The sequence below is a fragment of the Coregonus lavaretus genome (assembly GCF_964263955.1).
Source record: "Coregonus lavaretus genome assembly, chromosome: 32".
Lineage (NCBI taxonomy): Eukaryota > Metazoa > Chordata > Actinopteri > Salmoniformes > Salmonidae > Coregonus > Coregonus lavaretus.
The window spans coordinates 14,533,532-14,560,378 of NC_140019.1; the positions used below are offsets into that span (position 1 = coordinate 14,533,532).

Genomic DNA, 26,847 nt, shown 5'->3' on the forward strand with positions numbered 1-26,847 from the left:
TTGGGCTGTGTGGGAGTTATAGGAAGTAATCATTGCTTTAGTGACACACCAGAATTGATCCTGACTGGTGATCTACCCAAATCGTTAGTAACTTGTCATGTTTCAGCATGCCGTTTCCACCTCTGCATCATTACAGCTGAATTAGGAGGCATTCAAGTAGATTTGTGGCTTAGGTAACACCCATTTGAGGTCATTGGCGAGAGCTCAGACGAGCACGCTTTCAGTAGTACCACAACTTTGAACTGTTTAGTAGACTTTAGTGTCTTAAGGTGTATTGCAACTTGAAAGATATAAAACTGCACTAAGGCCAATATTACAATAACTCACAGTATGGGCTGTTTTTATGTAAAATGTTGATTTTTGCAGTGTAAGTTATTATTTACAGGTGAAACTGGTTTGATCTGCCCTTAACTGGTGACAAGCTAATGTCAAAGAACAGATCCTGCTGATGGATCACATGGCTTTAGCAGATTACTCATCACCACTGGGGGCATGCGTGGCATGCCCTGCTGCGGTTTCATAATCCTGACCTGTTGAATGACGTCATTTACACACCCCCAGCCACGTCTCAGCTCGTCACTGATATGAAAGGAATGTGATTATGGAACCGCAGCATTGGTTTCAAATCAGATCAGTGACTTTGATTTTTTTTTATATAGCCAATTAGCTGCATCACTACAGCACCTTAGACTTAAGTATATACCTACTAAAAAAATACATTTGAGAGAAACACCGGAAAAGAGCCAGGGGTTGCTCATTTAGACTATACTTAGTTCATATTTTAAATATATTCCATATTTAAAATGGCACTTTGAATGTTTAACATCACATAGGATCTGAATGTCTTTTTATACACTGTTTTACCACCACCAGTATGGTTACCTGCCAGCTCATAGAAATGCAGAGAGTGTCATGTGGTGAATCTGTTATTTGCATTTTATCTATTCCCTTTACACACCGTTAGCATAGCACCAAAGAGTGGGTCACCAACAACAAAATAGTAAATGATGGAGCAAAAGCATTCCTTGACATTTTCACACTTTATTTCTATGATAAATATGTAGTGCTCAAGAAATGACATTCCATGAGAGCATTATTAATTTTTTAAAACATGATTTCTATCATTTGTTTACAAAGTCTCATATGACAACAAAACATAAACAATTGTCCTTTGTTTTTTGATTATGATGAAGTAAGAGGTGTCTTATTAAGAAAGGTATAGTCAGTGTGTAACAGATACCCAGGATTTTAACTTGTGTCCACAACTATATTTTGCAGCCAAGAAGCTTACCACATTTTAAAAAACATGCAAACTTTGGTTGGCCTGGTGATCAGTGGCCTCCTTCAGGTTTCTGGGAAGCTTTACTTGTACAACTGTTATTGTAGCCATAACAAGTAATTGTTTTCATGGGTCAGCCTGTCCTTAGGCCAGACCAGTGCCCAGTTCAGGCCGCACATCCTGAACAGTCTCAGGTCTCTGTTTGGCACTACACTTGCAATTTGTGGTTAATTAAACAAAATACAGCACAAGCTTGGATCCACCAAGGAAAAAAAGTGTCATTATGGTCGTAATATCAAATGAACTTGATGGGAAAACATTAGGATATTTGGGGAAAACAACCAAAGAGATGTTATCCCCCCTGTATGTGAATGTACACATTGACTTATATGGTATTACAGCCTCTGCCTAACCGAGGTAAAATTAGTTTTATATTGGATATTCGGGTTTTCTCTCCTCAATAGCTATTGAACCAAGCATGCCATGATTATGAAGATGGTATATTCTGAATCGGGTGGATGGAGAACAATCCGCTTTTGTAATATTTTATTTTAAAAAATAAAAATAAAAACTATTTGGACTATTTTGTATATGTCCATTACATGAAATCCAAATAAAAATCAATTTAAATTACAGGTTGTAATGCAACAAAATAGGAAAAACGCCAAGGGGGATGAATACTTTTGCAAGGCACTGTATAATGTTCATAGTCATGGAATGCGTTGTGTAAAAAAGAATATGCACTATACATACAAAAGTATGTAGACATCTCTTCAAATTTGTGGATTAATTGCTGACAGGTGTATAAAATCGAACACACAGCCATGCAATCTCCATAGAGAAACATTGGCAATAGAATGGCCTTACTGAAGAGCTCAGTGACTTTCAACGTAGCACTGTCATAGGGTGCCACCTTTCCAGCAGGTCAGTTCGTCAAATTGTTTTACATTTTTTTTGCAAATGTATTCTAAATTCCCCACAGATCTGGGGAAGAGTACCAAAACATTTCTGCAGCATTGAAGGACCCCAAGAACACAGTGGCCTCCATCATTCTTAAATGGAAGAAGTTTGGAACCACCAAGACTCTTCCTAGAGCTGGCCGCCCGGCCAAACTGAGCAATCGGGGGAGAAGGGCCTTGGTCAGGGAGGTGACCAAGAACCCGATGGTCACTCTGACAGAGCTCTAGAGTTCCTCTGTGAAGATGGGAAAACCTTCCAGAAGGACAACCATCTCTGCAGCACTCCACCAATCAGGCCTTTATGGTAGAGTGGCCAGACAGAAACCACTCCTCAGTAAAAGGCACATGACAGCCCGCTTGGTGTTTGTCAAAAGGCACATAAAGAAACCAAGATTGAACTCTTTGGCCTGAATGCCAAGCGTCACGTCTGGAGGAAACCTGGCACCATCCCTACGGTGAAGCATGGTGGTGGCAGCATTATGCTGTGTGGATGTTTTTCAGCGGCAGGGACTGGGAATCTAGTCAGGATCGAGGCAAAGATGAACGGAGGAAAGTACAGAGAGATCCTTGATGAAAACCTGCTCCAGAGTGCTCAGGACCTCAGACTGGGAAGAAGGTTCACCTTCCAACAGGACAACGACCCTAAGCACACAGCCAAGACAACGCAGGAGTGGCTTCGGGACAAGTCTCTGAATGTCCTTGAGTGGCCCAGCAAGAGCCCAGACTTGAACCCGATCTAACATCTCTGGAGAGACCTAAAAATAGCTGTGCAGCAACCCTCCCCATCCAGCCTGACAGAGCTTGAGAGGATCTGCAGAGAAGAATGGGAGAAACTCCCCAAATACAGGTGTTCCAAGCTTGTAGTGTCATACCCAAGAAGACTAGATTCTGTAATTGCTGCCAAAGGTGCTTCAACAAAGTACTGAGTAAAGGGTCCGAATACTTATGTAAATGTGATATTTCTGTTTTTGTTATGTAATACATTAGCAAAAATTTAAGTTTTTGCTTTGTCATTATTGGATAATGTGTGTAGATTGATGAGGGGAAAAAACAATTTAATCAATTTTAGAATAATGCTGTAACGTAACAAAATGTGGAAAAAGTCAAGGGGTCTGAATACTTTCCAAAGGCACTGTGTGTATGTATGTGTATATATACAGTAGCAGTCAAAAGTTTGGACACACCTACTCATTCCAGGGTTTTTCTTTATTTTTAATATTTTCTACATCGTAGAATAATAGTGAAGACATCAAAACTATGAAATAACACATATGTAATCATGTAGTACCCAAAAAAGTGTTAAACAAATCAAAATATATTATTTCTTTCAGATTCTTCAAATAGCCATCCTTTGCCTTGATGACAGCTTGGCACACTCTTGGCATTCTCTCAACCAGCTTCATGAGGTAGTCACCTGGAATGCATGTCAATTAACAGGCGTACCATGTTAAAAGTTAATTTGTGGAATTTCTTTCCTTCTTAATGCGTTTCAGCCAATCAGTTGTGTTGTGACAAGGTAGGGGTGGTATACATAAGATAGCCCTATTTAGTAAAATACCAAGTCTATGGCAAGAACAGCTCACATAAGCAAAGAGAAACTACAGTCCATCATTACTTTAAGACATGAAGGTCAGTCAATCCAAAGTTTCTTCAAGTGCAGTCGCACAAACCATCAAGTGCTATGATGAAACTGGCTCTCATGAGGACCGCCACAGGAAAGGAAGACCCAGAGTTACCTCTGCTGCAGAGGATAAGTTCATTAGAGTTACCAGCCTCAGAAATTGCAGCCCAAATAAATGCTTCACAGAGTTCAAGTAACAGACACATCTCAACATTAACTGTTCAGAGGAGACTGTGTGAATCAGGCCTTCATGGTCGAATTGCTGCAAAGAAACCACTACTAAAGGACACCAATAAGAAGAAGAGACTTGCTTGGACCAAAAAACACGAGCAATGGACCATAGACCGGTGGAAATTTGTCCTTTGGTCTGGAGTCCAAATTTGAGATTTTTGGTTCCAACCACCGTGGCTTTGTGAGAAATGGTGTGGGTGAACGGATGACCTCCGCATGTGTATTTCCCACCGTAAAGCATGGAGGAGGTGTTATGGTGTGGGGGTGCTTTGCTGGTGACACTGTCTGTGATTTATTTAGAATTCAAGGCACACTTAACCAGCATGGCTACCACAGCATTCTGCAGTGATACACCATCCCATCTAGTTTGGGCTTAGTGGGACTATGATTTGTTTTTCAACAGGACAATGGGCTATCTTACCAAGAAGGTGAGTGATGGAGTGCTGCCTCCACAATCCCCCGACCTCAACCAAATTGAGATGGTTTGGGATGAGTCGGACTGCAGAGTGAAGGAAAAGCAGCCAAGAAGTGCTGAGCATATGTGGGAACTCCTTCAAGACTGTTGGAAAAGCATTCCAGGTGAAGCTGGTTGAGAGAATGCCAAGAGGGTGCAAAGCTGTCATCAAGGCAAAGGGTGGCTACTTTGAAGAATATCAAATTTAAAATATATTTTGATTTGTTTAACTATTTTTTGGTTACTACATGATTCCATATGTGTTATTTCATAGTTTTGATGTCTTCACTATTATTCTACAATGTAGACATTTTTAAAAATTAAGAAAATCCCTTGAATGAGTAGGTGCTCTAAAACTTTTGACTGGTAGTATATATATATATATATTGTATATAAAAACAAGGATTTTTGTCCATCCTCTTCTGATACAGAATATATCATTATCATGGCACGCATTGTGTAAGAGCAATAGAAGATTGAAATACAATTTCTTGTTTTTTCACCAAAAAAAAGGTGTGGTTGGTTCTCCATCCACCCCTGATATAGAATATACCATCTTCGTAGTCATAGCATGCTTGGTTCAATAGTTATTGACGAGAGAAAACCGAATATCCAATATAAAATCAATTTTCCCTCGGTCTCTGACCTAGAGGTCCAGATTTTTATGGCAGAATTTAAGCACTCACCCAGGGGATCACTGGATTAAGCCCCAGTCCATCTGTTCCAAGCTTGTGGGAGGCTAAAATAATACTGGTGGTTAAAAAGAAGTGAAACATATTGAGCGGGGGAAAATGTGACCTTTAATCTTTTAGTTTTGTTGTTTTCCATTCGCCTCTGGAAACAGGTGGCGCGTGCTACATCAGACTTTTACCTTCGTCAGTCATTTTAAATTATTTTCGAATTTTAACAAACGTAGGCAAGCACAGTTGATCCAACTATGGCCTATAGATGGCATGCCATAATCAGTTGCAGATACCCAAATACTAAAAACCATCATTCTGACCAATCAGAGCCCTCCTCTGGGTGCACTGGGTTGTTTTTCTTAATGTTTTTTTCAAGACAAGCGAGTTGAAATTGGCCTTTGCCGTAACTCCATGAATGAATGTTTTTGTAGATAAAGATCTACATTTTAAGTTTGAAAAGCTACACGATTGGAAACTTCATAGTGGAAGGAATGTGACTGGTGTCTTGCAAAGATAGAAAATGTACCTGTGGCGCTTCTCCATCGCCATGATTCTTGGGCTTGTTTGGTATTTTTCGGACTGCGGACAGGTAGTGGCTCAAATCGTTTTGTGTTTACTATTTTGCCCATCAACCCCTAATTTCTTAATAAAGACCGGACGGGAAAGCGCCACTCAAACAGACGATGTGGCTGAAGACAACTCATTTCAGGTAATTTAAGTAGTCCGATGCATTTCATACGATTGACTGTTCAATTGCAGGTGTTATTTTTTCGTCTGTCTTAGAGATCATCATCATCGCTACAATGTAACGCTCGTCATGAGATTCAATGTAACATGGCGTGAGCCATGCACGTTACTTTTGTTTACACAATGACCCAATGAAACAACCTTATGAATCATGTCAGTGAAAAGTTATTAATACCACCAAACATTTTAATATTTCAACTGATTGTCAGTCTGTGATCTATTACAAATCGTTAGACCATGAACGATAACTGTTGTCAAGTAGTTGCACTAAACGTATTAATTACACTAAACGTATTAATTAAAATGATAATGAAATGTTTTTGACATGGACCTCCTCATGCCCTATATATAGCTGGTGGAAAATTTGGAAGGGAAAATAAGGTGAGAGTTGAATATACACATTGGCGATGAAAGATGTGCAATGACAACAACCGATAAATAATGGTGTTGCCATACGCAAAGGTGAAGCGCCACCTTCCAGGCACATTACTCTTTGTAGTTTAGCCGGTTTCTTGCTGTGTAAACATGCTATAAGGACTTGTGCCATCTTTCTACTTGGCTTAATCTAGATGGTATGGAATGAATGATGTCAAAACACTATAATCCCTTCTGAATTGTTTTACAGCAAACACTAAAGGATGAACATTTCGGTTGTGATGTGACTGATACAACAAGCACTGAAGCTGAAACATCACAGGAGACACAGTTTCCCAGTGTGAAGAGGTCTCTTCAGCAAGGTGTGTAATTGTGCTCTGCATGAGCTGAGGTCTTTACAGAATTTGCCATTATAGAACATTTTTGTCAATCAGCCTGTCTGGCTTTCTGCCAGGGTGAGAGATTTGTAAAGCAATGTCTATTATTAAGATCTCTTAATAACAAGACAAGGACGAATGACGGAAACATTTTGTGCCGAGATTCTTCCCTTTACCTTAGTGTATGTGGTCAGCCAAATGTAGGACTGTGTTCTGTGCCAGTTGAATAAGACAGCAAATGCGGCTGCAGACATATCTGATGTTACATGATCTGGGAGGGGCTTGGGTATCAAAGATGTTGGGGGAATAGACACACAAAAAGAACACCCTTTCAATGTGCTATGCTTTGGAATATGGAAAGCGGGGGTTGTTTTACCAAGTGGTTGTGCATGAAAGAGGAAATGGAACGACTTGGTTTGCATATTTTGTATAAGGCATACTCAGACAGGTTTGGACTGTTTTCTGTCAGGAAGTGGTTTTGACAATCCTGCTAAGATGAACACAGCTCACTTCAAACCGCACAATATGTAGCCTAGCTTATCGCTTGCAATACTCAGGGCTCTTTTAAATGTTTGTTATTTTTGTCCATGGCAGCTGTCTTGCTTTTGTGTTGATTTTGAATGTGTGTTCTCAGTGTTTGAGTGTGCCTACGCCCAGCTAGTCCTGCCCTGGTACTGCGTCCCTGAGCCCTGTGACAGTCAACTCCTGCACCAGGTGCTGTGGAGGGAGTTTGATCAAGTCATCAATCAAGTCATCAGCAGAGGCAAAGACTTTGATGTCTGTGCAGCAAGTGTGGGCTGCATTCGCATCCTGACCCAGCACCTCCATAATGCCAAACAGTCTGATAGGTAATGCGGCTCTCCTGAAGTCACTAGTAGAATACATATTAAGTTGCCGTTCTCCAGCTATATCACTTGCCTGTACTGTTGAAGTGGTTTATGTACCGTAATTTTCGGACTATAAACCGCGCCTTTTTTCCCATTTTTCGACCCTGCGGCTTATATAACGGTGCGGCTAATCTATGGATTTTTACAGCTAACGGCCACTAGAAGACCTCCTAAATCTATGGATTTTACAGGTTACAGTCCACCAACTTTAACTCTATGGGCTCTATGACCGGTCCGCGCCCCCCACCTTTAAGCGGCGGGCTCCAGCAGGAAAAGCTGGAGGCCGGAAAAGAGTGAGACGGGTAGCGCGCAAAAGTAAAAGTGGAACCGAGAGTGGTACGAGAGACAGAACGAGAGCAAGACAGACAGACAGACATTACGAGAGCGAGACAGTTTGTCTCTTTCCCGACAATCCACTCTGTGCACGAACCCTTACATATAGTAATTAAACATTAAAACACCTGCGGCTTATAGTCCAGTGCGGCTTATATATGTACACATCATTCAATATCATTAAATTTAGCTGCTGCGGCTTATACTCCGGTGCGCCTTATAGTGCGGAAAATACGGTATATTTTATTGTTTAGGATAAATCATTATCAATCGAAGTTCTGAACTTCAACTTTTTATTGGGTGTAATGCATGTTTTTGATAGATTTCATGTGACCTAGCTAGGGAACTATGTAAGTTTTCACATGTTGGAACAATGACCTGTATTGAGGTGATATAATTTCTCACTAATACATTTGTAATGCTCTGTCCTAATGTCATTTATCTACATAGTCATTAGTCCAAAAATTGTGTTTTTATTGACTTTGTCTCTGTCTGTTTTGCTCGCTCTCTTTCAGAGAACCATTGTTTAGCTCTAGAGGACAGGAGGTTGAAGTTCTAAGAGTGTTCTCTCAAGCACTGGTGCAAAACTTTTTCCCTCAGTCCCTTTGGGGGCTGGCAGTCAGCCACTGTGCCTTAAATGAGATTGTTGCCTTAAAAGGTAAGCCCCACAACATAGGCCTATCAGTGCCTCAGGTATTCTCTCATCGCTCAACTTTTTGAAAACGAGAACAAATTAGCATCAAACAATTCAGTCATGGATAGAGATTAGAAATACTGCACATACTGTGCTGCAACTAAAATAAGGGCTCTCCTTAGAGGAAAGCTAACACCGTGTGTTATCATTGAAACCTACAGATAATGGTCAGTGGCCTTCAGTGGCTCTGATCACAGGAGTCCGTGAAATGGGTTGAACAATTAAATGTATGGCTTAGTAATAGTAAGGGATTTTACTGTTTACATTCACTTCTATATTCTGCATCTGTAACCTCTATTGGATCTCAATAATGTTCAATGAGTCTTGAAAGTTATCACCAGTTTTTTTTGCCTGTTAGACATGGATAATGGTGGATACTGGAGGTGGCCATTAGTATAAAAGCGAAACAAGTGGAAAGTGTCTCAGTAATTCTGAGACTAAGTGTGTTTGTGTTTTCCCTATGTATGTTGAACATGGCTTTGTCCTACCATGTGACTTTACTCTGTATAGCCCATCACATTGACTTTGTCATCCATGCCCCCAGTGCTGGACCTGCTGGTGCGGTGGCTCTCAGACCCTGACAACCTCAACCAGCTGGTTGTGAGTCAGCTGGATGGAGTGACCCCCATGAGCTCTGTGGAGGAGCTGTGTGATTCTGACTCTATCAGGGCAACTCCAGCCTCCCTGGAGAGCCAGGCCAGTGGAGCGTGAGTGACCCTTTTCTTACCAGGCTGCCTCTCTTTTCTTTAGTAGACACGCTTCAGTGCTGTTAGGGTGTTGTGCCTGAGAACAAGGATAAATCAATTGTGCTTTGGTTTTGTTTAGTGGCCATTTTAGAACACCGGAAGAAACCGAGAATGCTCAAACCGGTGACGGCAAGTCCAAAAAGAAAGGTGTGGGTGTGTCTATTTGAAACAATAACTAAGCTAAATTGAAACGGAGTGTGTTTGGCACAAACAACATTAACTGGACCAAAACAAAGTTTATTTAGTTTGTGTCCAGTTGATTCTGTTTGTGCCATGATTTTTATTTTAATTTTTGTATGTTTGTTTTGTTTCCCCTTTGTCTTAAGGTTATTGCAGTTTGCAGTCAACTTGTGACATAATAAAGGCCATGAAAATGTGGAAACATAGCTAACCGGATATGTGTTGTTTTTCCAGCCAACAAATTGAAGGAAGGCTGGTCTAAATTCCTTGACAAGATGAAATCGAAGAAAGCTAAAAGGAAGACAATGAAGAAAAAGGAGCAGGTGCTGGTGGTCAGAGCCAAGTCCATCCAGGATTGTCCGTCAAACGAAATTGAAGGGAGTAGCCGGGAGGGCTCCATCCAGAGCCAGCAGGACTCCGACAGCGTAAGGACACTGCACCAGATAGAGCAAGTCTGCAGTCAGCACAACACTATTCACTCTTCTCAAATATTTTTAAATATAAAATGTTATAGATTTTAAAAATTGTATTTTATATCTTCCAGACAGTACATGTTTTGCCATCTATCCAATAGAAGATAATAAACAAAAAAACACATATTTCTGGATGCCCTCTATGATTCACCCCAAACATTGCTCTATTTATAGTGAGGTTGAAACGTAACACGGCTGACGTTTTATTTTGTAATTGGTTTGGTTCACCAGGTGGATGGTGATCTGGAGAGCTACTTGACCAGCGTTCAAGAAGACATGATGGAATTCAAGCTGTCATATGAGATGTGGCGGGTTGGCCATTGGGCTGTCAGCGTCCCTCGTGTGAGTCACAAATCACACACAAGTCACTGTGGAATGCAACTACTGCTAAATATGAAACTGAGCTTTGTGAAGACATGTCCTTGGTCGTTCTATTATCTGTTCATGTTTGCGCCAGAATTGTGTGTAAAGTAAGATGTTACTGTCTGTAGATGGAGAGGGAAAATGAGGAGATGTGTTTCACAGTTCACCTGGAGGAGAGGGACAACCCTGAGAACCTTCACTGGGATGTGAGGAAGACCCAGACAGACATTATCCATTTCCGCAACCTATGGCAGGTTAGAGACGGATGAAGAGGGAGATTGTATTGTTGCAATTGTGTTCCACAAGGTACCACTTTACTATGTAACCTCATGGCCATTGAAATTAGGTAAAGCCACTATGCTGTTTGGTATTGAATTCAATGTAAACGGTTTTTGAGAAATGGTACCAATGCATCCAGTTATATATTTGTAGAAGAAGTGTTACCCTTCTTTTTCTGTGTCTCGTGATGACAAATAAAGCAACGTTGTTGTCAAAACAGACTGCTGTAGGAGTTTGAAATGCATCAGATACTGCACTGTTTAATTTAATTTAACTGGCATAAACGATATCTGACATTTTATGGGATGTTGCACAATTAGATAGACTATTAGCATTTGCAATGTTTTTGAGTGTACAGTCTCTTTTGACACAAGTCTCTTTTGCATCCTCAATATGGAGCCATATCATATAATTATATCACACATCATCATTCTTAAATATCTTTCTTTGTAATTTTTCTCTGGTTTGTATATATTTTTATTTTCTTTAGGACTCTGCTAATTTACCCTCCCTATCCGTGTTAGAAGCGAGCACTGAGAGTAACAGCGAGGATTTTAGAGAAGAAGCCAGAACGTCCCTTAAGCTCTTCTTACAGGTACACTGGCACACTTCAGACACAAGCAGAAATGCACATGGTATGATAAAAAAAAAAAGAATATCTTAATCCCCATGCCCTCTCCAGGAGCTGGTGTCTGATGCTCTGATGGGCCACACTCAGCCAGTGTTTCAGTTCCTGTGTCCTCTGGACAAGCTGCTGAGTGAAGAGGAGCATGTGGGGGGAGTGTGGGGCCTCCTCAGTGGTCTGGCCTACTTCCTGACTCCAGGCCGAGAGGAAGATGAGGTAGGCATTTTAAAATCATGTTGAGCAGGCCTGCAAGGTCATCTTGTATCATGTCACCACAAATGGCAAATAATGCCCTCTGCTGGTGCATTAAGAAATCACAGCAGCTGTGAATCTTCAGCAGTCAGTCCGTATTTGTAAAGGTATTGCAATGCACATTGAATTTTTCAGGACACGCACAACACTCTTCAAAGAGGGACCAAACCAGATGATTCCAACACAACCGAGGCTGCAGACCCAACTGCAACTGAGAAGCTGGATGAAAACATTGGCGATACAAGGGATGGCCTGGCCCGAGTCCATTCTATCATCTTCCAATGTGATGATTCTCCTTCAGAACCCAGTTCCATTGAGTGCTGCAGAGGTAAAGCGATGGTACCAGTAGAGAAATCAGACTCTTTGGTTAATGCAGACAAAACAGAGGACAAAATAGAGGAATCGGAGAACCCCGTAACTTCTCACCTAAAGATGATGATCAAAGAGCTATCCAGATCAGAGGAGTGTCTGGCCCAAACGAAATCAGACAACCCTGAAGACCAGAGTGACTCTGTATGTAGGCCGCGACATTCCAGTCAAAATGGAGGCTCGCAATGTTACCTCACTGACAGTCCGTCATGGCGTCATTTAGTTGGAAAGTCGGATAAAATGGAGAAACTCACTTTCAAAATGTCAGGAGGGATCCACAGGAGTAAAGGAAAGGACATGGGGAGTCAGTCAAAATTAGAAGACTCACAGTGTTTGAAAAAGGACCAATCCAGCTGGGAGCAAATGGAAGCAACCAAAGCCATTTTTGATTTGTTGAAAGCAATATCTGGTTAGTTCTCACTTCCTAATTTGTTAGAAATTGTAATGTTAGATGTTTATATTTTAATCAGAGTCACCTATACTAGTGTGTAATAATCAGCGCCCTACTTTTCCCTCCAGGTAATTCCATCCTCCTGAACATATTTGATGCGATTCTGAAACCCGTCATGCCGATATTGAAAAAGTAAGAGGTGAAATATTCTCCCATTTTCCACTGCAGTCCTGGTTCGTCATACTGACAGAATAATAGGATGACCTACATTTGGCCTTTTGAGAATCCCAGCATTAACTTTTGATAATCTCTTTTAGGAAAGTGAACAGCTTCTTGAATAAGATTAACCCAACGGAAGCCCAGATGGCCTCCTATATCGACAACCTATGTGAGAAACAGTGGCCTGAGGGCTCGCCAGAGGTGACCAAACCCAAACCCAATCGCAGCAGTGAGGAGAAGAATGAGACCAAAGACCGAGCTCACCACCTCATCAATGCCAGATGTACAGGATCTACCCTGTTTTTCACTCTCATCAGCACAGCTTCTAGAGTTATGCTTTTCATTCTAAGACGGAAATGCGTGAAGTGTCACAGTTCACTAACATCATGTTCTCATTATAGATTCAAACTATTTAATCTTGAAGAAGACCGATATGGAGACCGTGTTTAAGCTCTTCCAGGACTGTGAAGAAAACAAGAAGCTGGTCTATGTGAGTATCTAGCCTCTTGAGTTTCTGTGGAGAGCACTGGAAGAGAGAACTCTGGTGTCAATATGTCAATGTCCTCTCATCAATGTTGCAGTGCTGGCTCTCTATTTGATGTCTGTCAAATGTCATAAAAATAGATGTCTAGACTTTCTTGTACAGTTTGTAGAAACATTGACTCAACTTTTGCTTCACTTTATTTTCAATAGATGCTGCTTTCATTCCTATTGAGAGAGCTTCTGCCGGGGGAGGAGGCTCTTAACGTGAGTGCCGTAACCCTGCAGAAAGTCAACGGCAACTAACTCATTTTAAGATGTTCTCAGGTGAATCATGCTTTTAAATGAACTTTAGTTCAGTGAACTGTAGTTCTGATGTTTTAGAAAATTAAACTATTTATTTGATTGGTTGTCATGCCTTACAACAGTCCCATTTAAGTATTTAAGTCTACACTTGGTTGGAGTATTATAATAAAGAACGCTAATGATACATTTCCAGGAAAGTATATTTTACCTCATGCATTAAACATGCTGTGAATCATGCCTATTATTTCAAATGTATCATATGTTGACTATTAAATAAGTTGATAATGTGTTATGTATTTGGCAACATCAGCACACTAACGTGAAGTTATTTAAGTTAAAATATCCTCTACCAGTGTAGAAAATAGAAACATTTGCTATCGAGATGGTAACGATGTACTCCATTGTCAAACTCAGAGGGGGCATAAATGTACTTTTATTTCGATGGTTTGAGTTGATTTCACTGGTAGGGACACACAGAGCACTTTGAATAAAATGTTTTGTCCTAAAGGTTTTTGAGCACTTTGAGCACTTTCATAGTTGAAAGATGTGTGGGGAGATGTGTTTAAACAAGAAGCATTTGATGAAAGCTGTTCATATTTTATGGCATTGGGTTCTGGGAATTTCTAGTAATTACACACACATGCCTTTTTTTCTAAAAGAAAGCTTGCAAAGACACAATGTGACAATTGGGTGTTGATGTTCAAAAATTAAGTGCCTTATTAATAAAGCAATTTTATATAAATTAGATTTTCCTTGCTTCTTTGGCTGCATTTACACAGGCAGCCCAATTCTGATCTTTTTTCACTAATTGGCCTTTTGACCAATCAGATCAGCTCTGAAAAAGAGCTGATATGAAAATATCTGATATGATTGGTTGTAAGACCAATTCATGGCAAAAATATCAGAATTGGGCTGCCTGTGTAAATGCAGCCTCAGACATATGCCTGTTATGCTTTAGATTGTGTGGTAGGTATATTCTCTCTTCTGAATATGGATTCTTCCAGTCCTGCCATATGGGATTAATTAGTTTTAACGACTTTCTCTATGTTGAGCATTTTTACTGTTCACAGACAACAACAAAAAATATAATTAGTTTGCTAGTTAGACTTTAAAGTAATTATTCAGAGTTTCCAGATGTCTATGAAATAGAACCTTACAATATGAGTGAAATGTAAATAGTTTTCCTTCACCAAAAATGTTAAAGTAGGTTAAAAGGCAGCTTTTCAGTGTTGGAATGGCGTGGACGTACCCCAACAACAGAATGGTGTGGGCGTATACCGGTCATAAGAAATATTAACGCATGTAGACCGCTGATTGGCCAGCTCATCCTCCTCAGGAGGATGACATCATCCTCTGAGTAAATAGCAAGCATTTATTTAAACTGTCTGTTTCAGATACAAGTTTGAGGTAGGGTCTTTCTAAAGTGTTTTTTCTCTCCAATTTATGCTTTGGCCACATATGAGTATAGGATGAGTCAACAACATTATTTGGGTATGAGTTAACACAATTTAAACTTTTAAAAGTAAGATTTTCACTGGACAGTTTTTTTTAAAGCCCCCATGCAGTCTTTTTAAATGTACTTTTAAATCATCACTGTATGTCCATGAAAATAACTCCAAATATATAATTTATCTTATTAACTTTAAATATATTTACATACACAACCCTGCCTTTGAATGGCTGGTCATGGCTCACATCAACACCATTATCCCAGAAACCCTAGACCCACTCCAATTTGCATACCGCCCCAACAGATCCACAGATGATGCAATCTCTTTTGCACTCCACAATGCCCTTTCCCACCTGGACAAGAGGAACACGTACGTGAGAATGCTATTCATTGACTACAGCTCAGCATTCAACACCATAGTGCCCTCAAAGCTCATCACTAAGCTAAGGATCCTGGGACTAAACACCTCCCTCTGCAACTGGATCCTGGACTTCCTGATGGGCCGCCCCCAGGTGGTAAGGGTAGGTAACAACACATCTGCCACACTGATCCTCAACACGGGGGCCCCTCAGGGGTGCATGCTCAGTAACCCTCCTGTACTCCCTGTTCACCCATGACTGCATGGCCAGGCACGATTCCAACACCATCATTAAGTTTGCCGACGACACAACAGTGGTAGGCCTGATCACCAACAACGATGAGACAGCCTACAGGGAGGAGGTCAGACACCTGGCCGTGTGGTGGCAGGATAACAACCTCTCCCTCAACGTGACCAAGACAAAGGAGATGATTGTGGACTACAGGATTTTTTAAAATCATCGACAGGGCTGTAGTGGAACAGGTTGAGAGCTTCAAGTTCCTTGGTGTCCACATCACCAACGAACTATCATGGTCCAAACACACCAAGACAGTTGTGAAGAGGGCACGACAAAGCCTATTCCCCCTCAGGAGACTGAAAAGATTTGGCATGGGTCCTCAGATCCTCAAAAAATTATACAGCTGCACCATCGAGAGCATCCTGACTGGTTGCATCACCGCCTGGTATGGCAACTGCTCGGCCTCCGACCGCAAGGCACTACAGAATGTAGTGCGTATGGCCCAGTACATCACTGGGGCCAAGCTTCCTGCCATCCAGGACCTCTATACCAGGCGGTGTCAGAGGAAGGCCCTCAAAATTGTCAAAGACTCCAGCCACCCTAGTCATAGACTGTTCTCTCTGCTACCTTACGGAAAGCGGTACCGGAGTGCCAAGTCTAGGTCCAAAAGACTTCTCAACAGCTTCTACCCCCAAGCCATAAGACTGCTGAAAAGCTAATCATGGCTACCCAGACTATTTGTGGTCCTCTGCAGCTCAGCTGGTAGAGCACGGCGCTTGTAACGCTAAGGTAGTGGGTTCGATCCCCGGGACCACCCATACACAAAAAAAAAATGTATGCACGCATGACTGTAAGTCGCTTTGGATAAAAGCGTCTGCTAAATGGCATATTATTAATATTATTATTTGCACTGCCCCCCACCCCATCTTTTTACGCTGCTGCTACTCTGTTAATTATTTATGCATAGTCACTTTAACTCTACCCACATGTACATATTACCTCAACTACCTCAACTAGCCGGTGCCCCCGCACATTGACTCTGCACCGATACCCCCCTGTATATATAGCCTCCCTACTGTTATTTTACTTCTGCTCTTTTTTTCTCAACACTTTTTTGTTGTTGTTTTATTTTACTTTTCTATAAAAAAATAAATGCATTGTTGGTTAAGGGCTGTAAGTAAGCATTTCACTGTAATGTCTACACCTGTTGTATTCGGCGCATGTGGCCAATACATTTTGATTTGATTTGATTTGATTGGCGGATAGGATCGTCTAGACCAGGGTTTCCCAAACTCTGTCCTGGGCCCCCACCTGCATGCAAGTTTTGGTTTTTGCCCTAGCGCTACACAGCTGATTCAAATAACCAACTCATCAAGCTTGGATTCTTTTAATCAGCTTTGTAGTGCTAGGGCAAAAACCAAAACGTGCACCCAGGAGTGGTCACAGGACCGAGTTTGGGAAACCCTGCTCTGAGTTTGGGAAACCTTTTTTGGTTACTGTACCCCAAATCACATTTGCTCTGTCTGGAGAACCCACAAAGTACCACCTCATGTGCATTTTACCAGTAGGCCTATGGTCACTCTTATGAGTTTTCCCAAGTACCCCTTGTGGATAGCACAAGTACCCCAGGTTGGGAACCACTGCTCTAAAGCCTACCCCGCTTACCCCATCAAAGAAGGAGGATACATATGCAAATAAAAGATGACTGGTCATTGGTCAGAATAATCAGATCAGATTGTGATGTCATGCTGTGGACCAAAAACTACACCCCACCGGAACCGGCTGAAATTCCAGGTGTTTTTTATCTCTCAAAAAGCTCTTACACTAAAAGGGCATTATCAAAATGTTCACAATTTCATAGTGTTATTTCGACCTCATAGTGTGGAAAAACAGGAAATCACGGTGTTGACTGCACTGCCCCTTTAAAGCTATGCCTAATGATGATACCCAAGAGTAATATTGATCTAGCAACTCTATTCAAGCCAGTCAGTGTTGTTTTGAATATCTTTTTTTAAAAATTAGTAGGTATTTGAAAATACAACAAATACTTCTGTCTTATACAGCTTCTTTATTTGATAGCACGTACTGTAGGCCTCAGAGTATCATCGTGTTTAGTGCTCCTTTGCTCTGCTGAATGCTATTCCTCAGTTTCCCTCCAACACAGTAGGTGGCAGCATTGTTGGTGGCGCGCTCACCAGTGTGTCTGTTTAATCGAAGATGGCTGCGCCCTGAGCATTCGTTACAACGTGAAGGTGCTTCTGCTTTGAACATTGAATAACGGACAGGTATGGTACAAGTTACAATTTGTTACTTACATTTAAGTTTTTCTATTTCGTCATCTCTTTTTAATGTGTAGATTTATTTAGCTAGCTTGTTTCAGTCGTGCGATTGCTAGTTAGTTCCTATTCTGCAATGTAGCCAGCACGAGCTGACACCAACTTGCAAAGGGTATTAACTAAATGTATGAGTGTCTTTGCACTAATGCTCAAACCAGTATTTCCCACGTTATGCGTCTTTCTATTGTTACAGGCTTTGGTTTTTCCATTTATGTTTTCAGGTTGGGCGCACCGATTCGTATCACTTCGTTGCCATCTCGTTAGTGGGAAGGTGTTTCACCTGTGCTGGCCCAGGTGCTATTTAAGAGTGGCTGGCCAGTGCACCAGTTGTCTTGAGAGATGTGGAGGGTCAACACCTTTTTAAGTTGGCTCTCCCTATTTGATTTCTAGAAAAACATTCCTTTGTCTGATCTTCCCTTTTTTCCCGTTTTGCTCCACTTTTTTGGTTTGTTCCTGTCTTAAGTTTGGTGTGGGTTTTAATTTTGTTTGCCTGTTAGTAGGCCCATTTAGTGGGCGCCAGTGGCGGCTCCTGAAAAAATTCTCAGGGGGGGCAATTTTTCTGATGATTTAGGTGACCTACACACATTTTAAAAAAGATATGTCCAGCAACAACATGAAGACAGGGGCAGCATATAAGTCAATACCAGAAGCATTTATTGACTGATCTCAAAAGTGTTGGCTTACAAAAGCAAAATAAGTTATCACAGTAAAAATAATCAAGGGTGTTCTTTCACATTCCTCAACACTGCATAAACAATATGCATTTCCATAAAACACCTCATCTAATTGTGCCACAAAGTTGACAAGTCCAAGAAAAATACCAGGGTTGGTGGAGCCCTCAGTTTCATCTTTGCCTCGCAAAGCTAACTCAAACACTCCGCAAAACTTCACACACTGGATTAGCCGGCTGAGGATGTGGCGGTTCTTGCTAACCTCATCGTTGTGGCGGCGGACAGCTAGCCTGTATCCCTCATCCAGTTGAGTGGCAATGTTCACTCTCCCCAAAGCAGACAATCTCAAACAGCTATCCATGTGGGTCTTTGACAGCTCATGTTTCTTAATCTTTTCTGAAAGATGGTGCATGTCCGTTACACCAGTCGCTGTCCAAGCGGTGCTGTCTGCCGTGCCGCCTTCAGGGTGAAAGAGTAAGCAGGGGTAGCAGAAGACTGCATTAGCTACATCGCAGCCTGCTAGCCAGGTTTTTCATTCGTACCAATTTTTGGAAAAGCCTCGGGTGTAGGACTTTCCCCCTTTAGTAGAAACCTGTTGAATTATTAAATTTGGTCTGGGAGGTCCTAATTGTTTCGTTGCCAATTTATCTTGATTTGTTCGCCGACAAAAAGGAACTTCTTTCAAAGAGACAATCGAGTTGCACTGAACGCTAGCCATCTTGACAGTAGTACGTGAATTGATTGACGCTGCTACCCGCTCTTTTCTTAGTTACGTTCATGGTTATGTTACGTATGACGAAAGCGCGTAAGTGCAAGCCCTCCCGGAACCCATAGAGATTGTATTGAAAGCTCTGATATTTGAAAAAAATAGATTTTACATGAGAGTCTATGAGAGACTTCTGGGGTGATTTTCAACCTGACTGAAATCGCCCCAAAAGGGGCGGGGCCATTTGAAGCACGACTTTAGCCTGATTGGACATTTAGTGGCAAATCAGACGTCTAGATTAGAACACTGATAACTACTGTTGCCGTGATATAATTGATTAGAAAAAAAATCCCTTCCTTTTCCCGTTTGGCAGTGCGTCGCCCATATCGCCCTAATGAGCACACCGCCCCTGGTGGGCGCTCATAGCGGATATCTTTTAGGTTCCAGTTGTTGCTATTCAACTTTCAGTGGACACCCCCATGAGTGTCTTTTCAGAACCCCTCCTAAAACCCCACCTGTTTCATTTTGGTGGTTGTCAGTGACTCTTTGTTAGTCCCTCCCTTCTGTTTGAGCGACATTATTTGGTTTTCTTGCGGGGGAACGTAACACTATGGTTGGTATCTTGTGCAGGCCATGGAATTGCAGGACCACAGTGTTTCAGTTGACAGTGGTCCACAAATGCATTGGTGAGTAGCTAGGTAGCCCATTCATAGACGCTAACTACCTAACATGCTGACCAGACTACCTGCGTTGTGTGCGCGAACATTGCAAAATAAATGTACACGTTATTCATTCATTTCATCCAAACTGCTTGCGCGTCAATGGGCGTCTGCGTAGCCACACTCTAAAAGAGGAAGAGGTTCTAAAGAGGATCGAGGTCCAAACTCAATCCAGTTGTTCATCAATGAGGTTTAATGGCGGTTGCATTACCCCCACCAACTATACAGGGGTATAAATACCTTATACTTTGTGTGGAAAAGTGGCGTTAACAAAAACAAATAACCTACCATCTAACCCTACACTCAATTATAAACCTACCACCCTATTCCACTATTTAAACCAATCTAGTCCTACCTCAGGCCAACGGCCTGGAAGGATGGGACACCACCACTCAACACACCCTGTAACTCTTCTGTCAAACCTTGTACACCCAAATACTTCTATGCAGCTGCCACCACAACATCTATTTTCTGCGACTTACGATCCATCCCTGCGGTACAGTTGATAACCATTGCTATGAACGCTAAAAGCCAATCTTACTGAAGCATATATCACTCATTGCTCTATCCCTCTGTACTCGCACATATCTATTACTCACATGAATCCTCTCAGGATCCCTTCCCCTTGACCCATCTTCCTATACTTTCTTCATTGCCTCAGCATACGACACTACTAACCCTGGTAAACTCAACCTGCCTCTCGCACCGGACATTTCTGATCCCCAGCCACACATACTGCTTCTTTCCCCAATACTACACATTCTGTTGACTCATGCCCTTCTGCACACTTCTCACACCTAGGAACCTCCCTCCTACACTCCCATAAGCTTGACACCTGTAACAATGTAATGGATTTGGGACAAAAGCTAATACGGGATAACTGAAATATCCTAACATCACTTTGTCTGGCAAAGACTCAACATCAAAACTCAAAAGAACAGAATAACTCTTCTGTTTCACAACTCGCGCCACCCTTTCTGCGTCGCACCAAACGACGAGCTTCACAAACACTGGGAATCTTTCCCTTCTGTTGGTCTACTTTCACATTTACCGCTACCCCAGTAATCACGCCTTTCAATGGCACCCTTTTGAGAGCAAAACAAGTTACAGCTATTGTCCCCATTCGTGTGGTGCGGAGCGCCTGCTCCCTCTGACTGGCAGAAATGCAAACAATTATCACAAGACCACTTTGGGTTACCTTCACCGATTCCACAGCACCGAACGCCGTTTTCACCCACCCTGAAACCACATATGGATCAGCCAAAAAGCAGGTGTCCACTTTATCAAAAAATGTCTATCCTACCATCAGACTCCAAGAACTTCACCACACCTTCCACCTCCAGTAATTCGCCCTCATTCACTTCCATTTTGCCTCCAGACCTCGATCCGGTGTACAGCTCACTCTTTCTACCATTCTTCAACAAACCATCTCCCTTTTTCCTCCGTCTTCAACCGATTTCAAGCTCACCCTCCTTCACTCTCTTCGACCTTCTCCATTCCTCCTCCGTATTCCAAGTTTACGTCTCCTTATGATGATATTGCACTTCTCCTAACATAGATCTCGCTCTTGCCCTCTCAATGGACCTTGCCCTTTCTGGTGTTTTGGTTAATTGCTCCTCCAGTCCAGTTGGTGGCGGTAATGCACATTAAAGTTGGTTGCCAACTGCTATGTAAAATCCAGAGGAAGAAAAAGAAAGACAAACACATCTTTTATTTATTATTAACCCATCCACCATCCCCCTCTTCGGAGGACACATATCTTGTTTGTTTTTTACAGCTTTTCTGCTACATATGCATACACATTTTACATACATGGTACTTTTATACAAAGCAATCACATAACAATAATACATTACCAAAGATAAAATAAATAAATTAGGCCACTAATCTATGGATTTCACATCACTGGGAATACAGATATGCATCTGTTGGTCACAGATACCTTAAAAAAATGGTAGGGGCATGGATCAGAAACCAGTCAGTATCTGGTTTGACCACCATTTGCCTCATGCGGCGCGACACATCTCCTTTGCAAAGAGTTGATTGTGGCCTGTGGAATGTTGTCCCACTCCTCTTCAATGACTGTGCAAAGTTGCTGGATATTGGCGGGAACTGGAACACGCTCTCGATCCAGAGCATCCCAAACATGCTCAATGGGTGACATGTCTGGTGAGTATGCAGGCCATGGAAGAACTGGGACATTTTCAGCATCCAAGAATTGTGTACAGATCCTTGCGACATGGGGCCATGCATTATCATGCTGAAATATGAGGTGATGGCGGCAGATTTACATTTACGTCATTTAGCAGACGCTCTTATCCAGAGCGACTTACAAATTGGATGAATCGCACAACAATGGGCCTCAGGATCTCGTCACGTTATCTCTGCATTCAAATTGTCATCGATAAAATGCAATTGTGTTCATTGTCCGAAGCTTTTGCCAGCCCATACCATAACCCCACCGCCACCATGGGCCACTCTGTTTACAACTTTGACATAAAAAAACTGCTCCCCCACACAACTCCGACTGCATCTGCACGGTACAGTTGAAAACGGGATTCATCCATGAAGAGCAAACTTCTCCAGCATGCCAGTGGCCATTGAAGGTGAGCATTTTCCCGCTGAAGTTGATTACGATGCCAAAATGCAGTCAGGTCAAGACCCTGGTGAGGACAACGAGCGCACAGAGGTGCTTCCCTGCAACGATTTCTAACAGTTTGTGCAGAAATTCTTCGGTTGTGCAAACCCACAGCTTCATTATCTGGCCAGGTAGCTGGTTTCAGACGAGCCCACAGGTGAAGAAGCCGGATGTGGAGGTCCCAGGTTGGCGTGGTTACACATGGTCGGCTGTTGTAAGGCCGGTTAGCTGTACTGCCAAATTCTCTCAAACGACTTTGGAGGTGGCTTATGGTAGAGAAATGAACATTAAATTATTTGTTAACAGCTCTGGTGGATATTCCTGCAGTCAGCATTCCAATTGCATTCTCCCTGATAACTTGAGACATCTGTGGCATTGTATTGTGACAACTGCATATTTTGTTGTCCCCAGCACAAGGAACACCTGTGTACTAAACCGTCTCCGACGCTCGTCGGATGTGGCAGGGCTTGCAAACTATTACAGACTACAAAGGGAAGGACAGCCGCGAGCTGCCCAGTGACACGAGCCTACCAGACGAGCTAAATGACTTATATGCACGCTTCGAGGCAAGCAACACTGAAGCATGCTTGAGGGCACCAGCTGTTCCGGACGACTGTGTGATCACGCTCTCCGTAGCCGATGTGAGTAGGACCTTTTTAAACAGGTCAACATTCACAAGGCCGCAGGGCCAAACAGATTACCAGGACGTGTACTCTGAGCATGTGCTGACCAACTGGCAAACCTGTCCCTGACCGAGTCTGTAATACCAACATGCTTCAAGCAGACCTCCATAGTCCCTGTGAAGAAGAACACTAAGGTAACCTGCCTAAATGACTATCGACCCGTAGCACTCACGTTTGTAGCCATGACTTGCTTTGAAAGGCTGGTCATGGCTCACATCAACACCATTGTCCCAGAAACCCTAGACCCACTCCAATTTGCATACCGCCCCAACAGATCCACAGATGACACAATCTCTATTGCACTCCACACTGCCCTTTCCCACCTGAACAAAAGGAACACCTACGTGAGAATGCAATTCATTGACTACAGCTCAGCGTTCAACACCATAGTGCCCTCAAAGCTCATCACTAAGCCAAGGACCCTGGGACTAAACACCTCCCTCTGCAACTGGATCCTGGACTTCCTGACGGGCCACCCCAGGTGGTAAGGGTAGGTAACAACACATCTGCCACGCTGATCCTCAACACGGGGGCCCCTCGGGTGCGTGCTCAGTCCCCTCTTGTACTCCCTGTTCACCCAATGAACTGTCACGGTCCAAACACACTAAGACAGTCGTGAAGAGGGCACAACAACGTCTATTGCCCCTCAAGAGACTTGCCATGGATCTTCAGATCCACAAAGTTATACAGCTGCACCATCGAGAGCATCCTGACTGGTTGCATTACCTCGTCTAACCTGTGCCCCTGCACATTGACTCTGTATCGGTACCCCCTGTATATAACCTCGTTACTGTTATTTTATTGTTGCTCTTTCATTATTTATTATTTTTCTATTTTTGTTATTTTTTTATTGTTTACTTCCGTTTATTTAGTAAATACTTAACAATGCAGTTAAGAAAAAAGCGTTAAGGGCTTGTAAGTAAGCATTTCACTGTAAGGTCTACACCTGTTGTATTCGGCGCATGTGACAAATACAATTTGATTTGTAATGATCATGCTGTTTGATCAGCTTCTTGATATGCCACACCTGTCAGGTGGATGGATTATCTTGGCAAGGAGAAATTATAGGAGAAATGCTCACTAACAAGGATGTAAACACATTTCTGCAGAACATTTTTGAGAAATAAGCTTTTTGTGCGTATGGAACATTTCTAGGATCTTTTATTTCAGCTCATGAAACATGGGACCAACACTTTACATGTTGTGTTAATATTTTTGTTCAGTGTAATATAGTTAGTTCACAGTTGGTTTTGGTATTTTAACCTGCGTGTCATGAACGCTTCTAGTTGGGATAGACCAAATGTACATGCGGAGGCGGTTTGGTCAGCATGTTGGCGCCTATTGATTTAAGTATCTATTTCCTGGTGGACTTAAGTTTGCGGTATGTGTTGGAAACATAAGGAACGTATCTTGAAAAATAATTGTCAAAAAACAAAAGGTTCAATCACTACATACACAACATAGTGTTGGGATGATTGATGCTGGAGCTACGATGCAGTTTTCAAAGCACTACTGATCCAACACAATGTATCGATGCTCGTTTCATAGTAACATCATGTTATCAATGACATCCGAAGCGTCGTTTGATCACGTGGTTTTCAAACAGCGTTGCAAAATACGAGATCCCCACGGAAAGGGCCAGCGTTCCGGTTTAGAAGCATGGTTTCGACTGCTCCTACTGTTTTGCTTCGGTACTGCAGTTTCACTGACGCCTGGCCCAGAAAGACAATTTCCATAGATGCCACATAGAGAAGTTATATTTGAAAATTCCTATAAGACAATAATCATCACCTTTGTGCACAAAACATCCATTGAATTAGTCAAATTGTCACGGAGGCAGATATTTTTGTTTAATCACTCACAGCCGAAGATGCTAACGTTTTATATTCATACAATGTCTGCCATATTTTTGGATGACTTCATCGCTGCTCACACTGCTCCCATTGCTCACTAAATGCTAGTGTGCATGTGATGTTGGTCCTTATAAACCGGATGCAACCCATATCTACAGTAGATGGTCCATGAATCGGTGTACGAGGTGAGTAGATTACTCTGCATCCAAGATGTCCGACCATTGTTTTCAGTCTCTGGTTCTTATTATACCTCTAGTGGATCAATCAATACAATTTATACTGAGCAAAAAAAGAAACTTAACAATTTCACTGATTTTTTTTTTTTTAATAGATTTTTTAAATTTTAATTTTTTCTCTCGGAGTTACAGTTCATATAAAGAAATCAGTCAATTGAAATAAATTAATTAGGTCTTAATCTATGGATTTCACATGACTGGGCAGGGACGCAGCCATGGGTGGGCCTGTGAGGGCATAGGCCCACCCACTGGGGGAGCCTGCAGGTGAAGAAGCCAGATGTGGAGGTCCTGGGCTGGCGTGGTTACATGTGGTCTGCGGTTGTGAGGTCGGTTGGACATACTGCCAAATTCTCCAAAATGACGGAGGCTGCTTATGGTAAAGAAATGAATGTTCAATTCTCTGGCAACAGCTCTGGTGGACATTCCTGCAGTCACCATGCCAATTGCATGCTCCCTCAACTTGAGACATCTGTGGCATTGTGTTGTGTGACACAACTGCACATTTTAGTGGCCTTTTATTGTCCCCAGCACAAGGTGCACCTATGTAATTATCATGCGGTTTAATCAGCTTCTTGATATGCCACACCTGTCAGGTGGATGGATTATCTTGACAAAGGATAAAATGCTCACCTCTCTGTTAACAAATGTGTGCACAACATTTGAGAGATATAAGCTTTTTGTGTATGGAACATTTCTGGGGTCTTTTTATTTCAGCTCAAACATGGGACCAGCACTTTACATGTTGAGTTTATATTTTTGTTCAGTGTGTTTATAAAGCCCTTTTTACGTCAGCAGATGTCACAAAGTGCTTATACAGAAACCCAGCCTAAAACCCCAAGAGTAAGCAATGCAGATGTAGAAGCACAGTGGCTAGTAAACCTAGGACGAAACCTAGAGGGACCAGGCTCTGAGGGGTGGCCAGTCCTCTTCTGGCTGTGCCGGTGGAGATTATAGGAGTACATTGCCATTAAGACGAGATCGTTCATCAAGATGTTCAAACGTTCATAGATGACCAGCAGGGTCAAATAATAATCAGTGGTTATAGTGTGCAACAGGTCAGCACCTCAGGAGTGAATGTAATTTGGCTTTTCATAGCCGAACATTGAGGTCGAGACAGCAGGTGCGGTAGAGGGGGAGAGATGGTCGAAACAGCAGGACCGGGATAAGGTAGGAGGTCCGGTGAACAGGTCAGGATTCCATAGTCGTAGGCAGAACAGCAGAAACTGGATCAGCAGCACGACCAGGTGGACTGGGGACGGGGACACCCAGGAGTCGTCAGGCCAGGTAGTCCTGTGGCATGGTCCTAGGGCTCAGGTCCTCCGGGAGGGGAGAGAGCGAGAGATAGGAGAATTAGAGGGAGCATACTTAAGATCACACAGGACACCAGATAGGACAGACTGAATGTAGCCCCCCGGCACATAGACTATTGCGGCATAGATACAGGGGACTGAGACGGGAGGTCGGGGAACACTGTGGCCCCGGCCGACGATACCCCCGGACAGGGCCAACCAAGCAGGATATACTCCATTTAAAGTAGTCAACTGGGTGGGGATGACTGCTTTTAAAATGGCGATCGCGTCAATGATAACACAGAAAGCAGTATGGTGGATGCCTATTGGAAATTAGCTTTTTCCTG

The 26,847-nt window shown here is 42.4% G+C and overlaps 2 protein-coding genes across 2 annotated transcripts in view; both read left to right on the plus strand.

Moving 5' to 3' along the window:
- The first annotated feature begins 5,183 nt into the window (after positions 1-5,183).
- Positions 5,184-13,976, plus strand: LOC311107552 (uncharacterized protein). The gene is made up of 16 exons (XM_084150059.1): positions 5,184-5,936; positions 6,600-6,711; positions 7,361-7,574; positions 8,462-8,604; positions 9,185-9,347; positions 9,466-9,533; positions 9,801-9,991; positions 10,271-10,381; positions 10,531-10,656; positions 11,172-11,276; positions 11,364-11,522; positions 11,694-12,336; positions 12,447-12,510; positions 12,636-12,820; positions 12,939-13,027; positions 13,231-13,976. Exons 1-16 carry the CDS (start codon positions 5,748-5,750, stop codon positions 13,321-13,323), a joined length of 2,655 nt encoding a protein of 884 aa, XP_084006185.1. The 5' UTR covers positions 5,184-5,747; the 3' UTR covers positions 13,324-13,976.
- A 3,592-nt stretch (positions 13,977-17,568) lies between these two features.
- Positions 17,569-26,847, plus strand: part of LOC311107840 (large ribosomal subunit protein uL11m-like) — a 41,955-nt gene continuing 32,676 nt past the window's right edge. The window contains exon 1 of the mRNA XM_084150406.1: positions 17,569-17,654. The gene's annotated coding sequence lies outside the window, so the exon portion shown is untranslated. The remainder of the gene's footprint in view (positions 17,655-26,847) is intronic.